The sequence below is a fragment of the Bombina bombina genome, chromosome 1 (genome assembly GCF_027579735.1).
Source record: "Bombina bombina isolate aBomBom1 chromosome 1, aBomBom1.pri, whole genome shotgun sequence".
NCBI lineage: Eukaryota > Metazoa > Chordata > Amphibia > Anura > Bombinatoridae > Bombina > Bombina bombina.
The window spans coordinates 434911511-434919837 of NC_069499.1; the positions used below are offsets into that span (position 1 = coordinate 434911511).

At 33.8% G+C, this 8327-nt stretch overlaps 1 protein-coding gene across 1 annotated transcript in view; it reads left to right on the plus strand.

The window, feature by feature from the left end:
- CSRNP3 (cysteine and serine rich nuclear protein 3) overlaps positions 1-4168 on the plus strand; it is a 111159-nt gene extending 106991 nt beyond the window's left edge. The window contains exon 4 of the mRNA XM_053689992.1: positions 2876-4168. Coding sequence (XP_053545967.1) covers positions 2876-3889 — 1014 coding nt within the window. The 3' untranslated portion in view covers positions 3890-4168. The remainder of the gene's footprint in view (positions 1-2875) is intronic.
- Positions 4169-8327: the final 4159 nt, after the last annotated feature.

Sequence of the window (8327 nt, forward strand, 5' to 3'; positions counted from 1 at the left end):
CCATCTAAAGAACTCCTGTCTTAGAGGCTTGCGAACATATGTTTTTCGAATTTTGTGAATAGGGGAATTAATTGGTTACATTAATTACACCTCATGTCTCCTAGGTGGATACATCTGAAAAGTCTATCCTTTATTTAAGTTCTTACAGTCCAATAGATGAACCGCACTATACCTGGTGCAAGTGATGTGGGGGCCACTGAAAACACCCCAGGAATTTCAAAAAGCAAAGTCCACAGCACAAAATTGTATGAAGAATCTTAGCTTTATTTAAGCATCAAGGCACACAACAGCATCCAGCAACGTTTCGGGCTATTCACCCTTAATCATACTAATACAGAGTACCTGTGTGTTGCTTCTTATATACCACCTCTATTAACTCTTACATTACTTTTGCATTTCAAACACATGCAATACTGCCACCTAGTGGTCATAATATATTATCTAAACCTTTTTGCAAACAACAATGTTAAAACATACTGAATGTTACCATAACAGATAGAATAATGCACTTCAATTTAAAATGAATTCTATTAAAAACATTTTTTTAAATATACAGACATATCTATCTCCCTATTGAGTCCCTTAGGGGTTAATGTTTCCAACTTGTGGATCCAAAATGATTCCTTTCTTTTAAGTAACAGTTCCATGTTACTACCTCTTCTTAAAGGGCCTACACTATCAATGATTTGCCATCTTAAATTGCTTCTAGGAAATGGCAGGCCACTGGTGTCTTTCTGTCGCCAAATCTGATGTTAGATCTGTGCTGACTAAGTCTGTCTTTGATCCTTCTTACCGTCTCTTCCAAATAAATCATAGAGCATGGGCATATTATCAAATATTCTGCATAGGATGATTCACATGTGTAAAAACCTTTAATAGTGAACTTTTTCCCTGTATAGGGATGTAAAAATTCAGTATCCTTTATTACCAAATTACAATCTTAAGCACATCGTAAGCATGAGTAGGTATCTTTTATTTCTAGAGATTATATAACTGACTTTTTTTTATTTGTTCCTATATAATTTTTAACAACTAGGTCTCTCAAGTTTGGAACCAGTCTATAGGCCATCAGTGTGTATTGTTGAAAAAATTCTGTATCTTTTTGTTACAATTTTTTAGTATGTGCCAATATCTTTTTAAAATCTTTTTTTTTTCCCTGACTGTACGGATTGTATTGTGTGACATATACTAGTCTGTCATTTTTCTTTTTCGCCTTTTTCTACCAAATTTTTTCTCAATAAACCTCTTTTTTTTTTCTGCCTCAACATGTTTATTTGGGGTAACCCTGCTGTGTAAATCTATGTGCCATCTCTTTTAATCTCTGATCCACCAAATAACTCTCACTTACTATTCTCTGAACCATCATCATCTGGCTTTGAGGGAGTGAGTTCTTGAGTGTATCATGATGGAAACTTCCATAGCTCAATAGAGAATTTCTGTCTGTGACTTTTCTATATAGATCAATGTTTAATATGCCCGTCACACTATCCCTGTATACCTCTGTGTCCAGGAATGCTATTCTTTCCTCACTGAAATTCAAGGTGAATTTTAGTCCCTGTACTGCCCCATTGAGCTGTTCTACAATGGTTACAAGGGATCCAATGTCACCCCACCATACACCAAACACATCTATAAAGCGCCACCAGGTTGCTCCGTATTTTAAAAATAGATGATTCTCATAGGCAAATTTGTCCTCAAAGCAACTCATATAAATGTTGGCGTATGATAAGGGCCACATTGGACCCCATAGCCATACCCTTAAGTTGTAATTATTTCTTATTTGAGGACCAAGGGTATTTACAATATAACACTATTCTTAGGAGATCTTCAAAAAATTGTAAATGAGTAATTTTAAAGGTGCCTGTTTATGCCATAGTTGACATAGTAGCTTCTATTCCACTCTCATGCTTAATTGAAGTATAGAGACTACTAACGTCAAGTGTATATAATATATACTTAGTATTACCCAATGGAAGATTTTTCAATTTCTCTATGAAATAATTTGTGTCTTTTATATATGAGGTTGCTTTCATCACCTCCAGTTGCAATATTTTATCCAAATATACAATTATATTACTGAACACTTATTCCACTCCAGCCACTATAGAGTGCCCAGGGGGTCTGTTTGCATCTTTGTGCACTTTAGGTACTGTGTATATTATAGGGTTCTTTGGCCATTCAATCTATAAATACTGACAAGTTTTTTAATCTATTATTTTCACATTTTGGGCCCTATCAAGAATACCTTTTAAGGTAAGGTCTGATAAGTCTCCTTGTCCTCAAATTGACTTTTAAACTTTGAAACCTAGTATTCTCTGTCTAAGACAATGATTGCTCCGCCATTATCAGCCCCCTCACCACAATCTCCTTTTTTTCAATAGTGTGTTAATCACTTGAGACTGATATTTTGGCATATGTTTAAATTTCCAAGAGTTTTTCTTAACTTTAGACTTCAATCTTTCTAAATCAGTGGAAACTAGTGTGTGGATTTGGTGCTGTGGACTTTGCTTTTTGTTATTTGAGTTCTTAAGCAGCACAGTTGTACATATTTGAATATGTCTTCCAGTCTGCTAATAACAGAGTCCGTCTTACCACTTTTATTGATGAGTAAGCACGGATTAAAAGACATGAAACCCCCAATGTCTTTTGTGATTCAGGTAGAACTTACAATTTTAAACACGTAAAGTAAATCCTGTAAGGTTCCCCCCTTTATTCCCAGTATTGGCATTTGAGATTTTAACTCTTAGAATGAGAATATGTATTATTATTATTATTATTATTATTATTATTATTATATACTATTTTAGTAATCAAAAGCAATTTCATATAGGAGCATGATAAGAGGATTTTATTTGTTTATTTTTTTTCTTTCAAGGTGGACCGTATGTCTTTCCCATGTGGGTGTTCTAAAGAAGGTTGCAGCAATACAGCTGGTCGAATTGAGTTTAATCCCATTAGAGTACGGACTCACTTTCTACACACAATCATGAAACTCGAGCTAGAGAAAAGCAGAGAGCAGCAAGCAAATGCAGTCAATGGTTGCCATGGAGACAGCAGCTCACTTTCAAGCTCTATGGTCCACCCTGTGGAATATCCCATTGGAGAGAGTTTTGAAATTGAAACTGAGCCTCAATCTGCATTGATGCATTTTCAGTCCTCTGATCATTTAGATTGTAATGACGAAGAGGATGATGACGGAAGTAGCTATTGTAGTGGAGTCACAGATTCCAGCACACAGAGTTTGGCAGCAACTGAATCTGATGAGGATGATGACGAAGATGACGATGATGATGGGGATAAATCGGATGATTTTGGAGATGCAAGATCATCCCATGAAGACAGTATCACTGTACCTTCTGTTCTGTGTTATTCAGACAGCAATGCAATGCATGAAAACCATTTAAAAAATGCTTCATATTACTCAAACTCTTCATCATTGTATTATCAAATAGACAACCATAATTCTGGTACCACAAACCAGATGTCCGATACCTATCCAGAGAGGGACCCTATAAAAAATGGTACTTTTAATTTGGTGCCTTACAGCATAAGAGCTGCAGATCAATATGTTGACTATTCAAGACCAACTGATGAAAGTTACACCACCTCTCATTACACTACAAACCAATCTGTGATAGTGTGCTGCCCGTCTTCTGAAAATGATAACAATGCAACTTGTAACCCTTTATATCAGGAACACAGGTCAAGTCTCCCGCAAGTGGGGTTTCATTCATATCTTAAAAGCTCCTCGCCTGACGGTTTTGTTGCCAGTTTAAATGGGAATGCTCATCCTGAGCTGCTAAAGGAAAGCTCCCTAAAACTTTCAGAAACAAGTAAACTTCATGAGGATTGCATTAAATCACCTGTTGTAGAGACTGTACCTGTTTAATGGTTTGCACTTGACAATTCCTCCAAATGACTATATTTGATTGCGAATTAACTTACTACAATCATACTGTTTTATAAAAACAAAGATAATAATAGAAGGAAGGTGATATCCTTTCTAGATAGGTTTGGTTGAATAGTTTATTTAATAATGTAACTTATTTCAAAACAATGTTTTAATAGGAAATGTTGATTTACAATAAGTTTAGTCTTTGTCAATTTCAAAGTAGCCTTGTATCAAATGACGTGCAACTTGCCAAACCAGCTCCAATACATTTATTTGATTACTGGGGTCTGTGCAAGATACAGGATTCTTTATTTAATTTGAACTGGATCTTTGGGAACTAAGATTACAATCAATTGTGATTTAAAAAACAAACCCTCTGTACTTATCTATGTGGATTATTTATGGATATTAGCTGTGTTGATCACTTACAAATTCTTATGGATTATCAGGGCATGTCCACAAAATAAATACCATTAGCTTAAGGGTATGACTAAAGGTATAATATAATATTATTATTATTATTTTTTAATGCATTTTAAATTGCATTAGCTAAAAAAATATATATATATTGGATTTAAAGTGGACACTAAAAAGTCTATTTGCACCATTTTAGAAGTATAATCTGATTGAGGAGAAATAATAATCTTCAGGCATTTTCCATCCTATACACCTTCAGAGCTAGAAAGGATTGAATTCCTTTTTGTGTGGTATTTATGCCTGATTTTGTTGGCTTCAAATAATTCTGAAGGCTTTAAAGGGCAAATGGAACACTTCTTTTTTTTCTTCTTTCTTTAAGAATACCTGGAGAATAACATATAAGTATTTCATATGACGTAGTGACAGTTTTTTTTTTTTCTTTTTTCTTCTTCAATATAAATTTGTCTACAAAATGCAATGTAAACACCAGAGCACTTTTACGGCCTACTGTTGCTTATAAATTGCACTTTAGTGCCCCTTTGTGGTAAGAAACGTGTGTGACCTGTGAATTTATACTATAAAGCACTTTCACAATCTGCCTGTTGCAGTAGGCATCCAGTATACATCCTTGTCTAAAATGGTAAACTACATTTAAAGCCATCTAACTGAAATAGTTCAGGTCCATTATCAGTAGCTTAATGTGAACTAATAAAATGTACTTTTTTTTCTATTTATTTAAAATAAGGGGACTTTATTTGAATTTATGCAGGGTAATAAAATAAACTGAAATGTGCAATATGCATTGCTCATTCATTATATCTGACTGTTTTTTAAGCTCTGAGACACCTTAATTTATCACATCTATTTGTAACTCACAATGGGGGATTGTGCTCCCCCCCTAAATATTTGCATTAAGTGCCTGTGATGTTACGTATGTTATCACAGTACATAAAAGCCTGGAAAAGGGGTCTTTTCAAAAAATAAGAAAAAGCAGAAATATAACAAACTAACAAGCAATGTATATTGTACTTTGCATTTTAAACAATGCTGCATATGTTAAAAGAAAATATGTTCAATTGAAGAATAGAATATTTGCTTTTTTTATTGTATGAATTATTTTTAAGAATTCATTAGATACTTTTAATAAGTATTAATAGAAAACAAGGAATTGTTAAGCTTCTGACTATTTTTAATAAGAATGGAGAATGATGTCAGTTAATCTATCAAGAGCATCTTCAAATCATTGTCATATGAAGTGTTATTAAAAGGCAAACACTGATCTTTGTAATGGAGTCCTTATTATATTAGTATTGCAACCTGATCTTTGCATAGGGGCTTATTTTGGCTTCATAAATATAGGTAAACTCCCCCCCCCTCATTAAATTAAAGGCTAATGGTGATGCAACCTCTGAGAAAGCATAACTATCAAAGGCTCCTAAAGGGGAGGAAGTGAGATACCAGGTATTAATGTTAAACAGAGTTAGTCGCAATTGAAATATGCATTAGCGTAAAGACATTATTGCAATATTAGCAAAAAATGCAGGTATACTGTACATGCCGAGTGCACCTGAATTTAAACCCTATTCAGAAACCTGGTGTGTATTGTATCAGGGATGACTCATCATACACACCAGGGGTGATTCTTTGGGGTGTTTCATTGAGGAGGCAGCGTGTAGTGAATTTTGGTATACTAGGTTTACACAGCATATGTACATATTCCATTTAAACAGTAATATATGTTAATTGCAAAAATGCTTCTGCTCAAAATTGGAACTCATGCATATTTCAGATTTTGACTTATGTCAGTTTAAGAATTTACTTTAAATAGTTCTCATTGAGATCCACTAGTCACAGATGAATTTGGATTTTCTTTAGTTCACTGTGGATATTTGATTATTCGGTAGAATAGAATTAAAATACCAGATTTATGTACACATTTTTCAAATTGGACTTTTACTGTATTATGTACACGTTTTTTTTTTTAACCCTGGGTATTGTTAATTAAACAAAATAAAACAACCAAAATATAAAGGAAACTAGGGATATGTAGTTCCATAAACAATAAGAAATTTGTTGGTAATTTTTCTAAAATACCGGTACTTACCTCCACAGTCCCTTGGATGTGCAATTGTGTAAGAACTACTGAGAAATAAAGACAAAGAACTAAAAATTAAGATATGTTCAACTATCAAATGTTGTGGTTAAAAACACATTTATTGTATTTTACTTTTACCTCATATTTGTTTAACCTCAAAGAAGTGGTTTTGAATTTAATATATGTTAGTGAATACTTGTATTAGAATATGAAGGACATTCAAATTTTTAATGCAATATTGCACCTCGATCGATTTCAGTATTTGCTGTCTTTATATTGATATGAAGTATGTTATGTACTTGTTTGTTTTTTGAGATGTAGAATTGCCTTGCTGTTAAAAATTAATGCATCAGCTCTGACTTTTTTTTTCCCTTTTTTTATATGTATATCAAATGGAAAATTGCTATTCTGAAAATATTTGAATGAAAGCAAATTGCAGACCTTATCATTTGTAAGACTGGTCTGGCTGCAGATTAAATGTGTGTGCTTAAATATCTACAGGATTCAGTATGTTACTATAAGCTATTGAGGGGTTTTCCAAGTAAACTTGATTGTTGCCTTGTTTTATGGGTCTTTCATTGTTGCATTGTTGTTTTTTAAATCCGTTGAAAAAAAATTTATAAAAAAAAAATCTAGGTTGGGGTATGATAATCCAGTTGCATGAGTAAAATTTTTAACTGGGAATGAGAAACACATTTGATAGTTTTTATTAAAATTATTAATATTGAATAAAAACTAAATCTACAGCTGATTAAGGGTAATTGTGAGCGAGAATGGGCAGAATAGATCCCATTCTGGTCATTATTTGGAGGGAATGATGTGTAAGACAGGTCACTTAAGGTAGCTACAAAGGAGATATCTTGCCCGGTGTGTTACAGATGGTAGAGCCAGACTTACGTACGTCAACTAGGCCTGTGTCTAGGACAGTAGGATTTAGGAGGCAGCAGATTTTAAGCGGTCATTCTATGGTATGAGATTATATATTAAACACCTCCAAAAAGAGTTATTAGGTCTGAGGCCACCATTAGATTTGTTATTGTAGCAATGGTATAATGGCCATACCTGTATATAATTATTTCTCAGTCTCTTTATTAGAATACAACCAGATAATACAGGATATGTATATGCAGTATTAAAAACAGAAACAAAATCTGAAAAAACAGCTTCTATAGGCTAAAGTGGCAAGTATTTAGTGTGACATCCCCTTACGCTTGAGCAATGGCAGGAATCTGGTTCTCGTAAAAGTAAATGGAATGGAACCCCAATTAATGTCATTGATAACACCTGTATTTGTCCTATTTCATGTCAAAATGACCGCTGTGAAAAAGGTCTATTACACCAAGTTTGTGCAAGACATGCTTGAGCATTACATACACATGTGGTATGAGTTTAAAGGGACAGTCAACACCAGAATTTTTGTTGTTTAAAAAGGTAGATAATCCCTTTATTACTCATTCCAAAGTTTTGCATAACCAGCACAGTTATATAAATACACGTTTTACCTCAGTGATTAACTTGTATCTAAGCCTCTGCAAACTGCCCCCTTATTTCAGTTCTTTTGACAGAGATGCATTTAAGCCAACCGGTGCTCACTCCTAGGAGCTTCACGTGCGTAAGCTCTGTTATCTATATGAAACACATGAACTAACACCCTTTAGTGGTGAGAAACTGTCAAAATGCTTTCAGATTAGAGGTGGCCTTCAAGGTTTAAGAAATTATCATATGAACCTCCTAGGTTTAGCTTTCAACTAAGAATACCAAGAAAACAAAGCAAAATTGGTGATAAAAGTAAATTGGAAAGTTGTTTAAAATTACATGCCCTATATAAACCATGACTGTTTTTTTTTTACTTGACTGTCCCTTTAATTAATTGGAAGCTTGTTAACAAGACCAACTTTCAATCACATAATTCCATTCAAAATG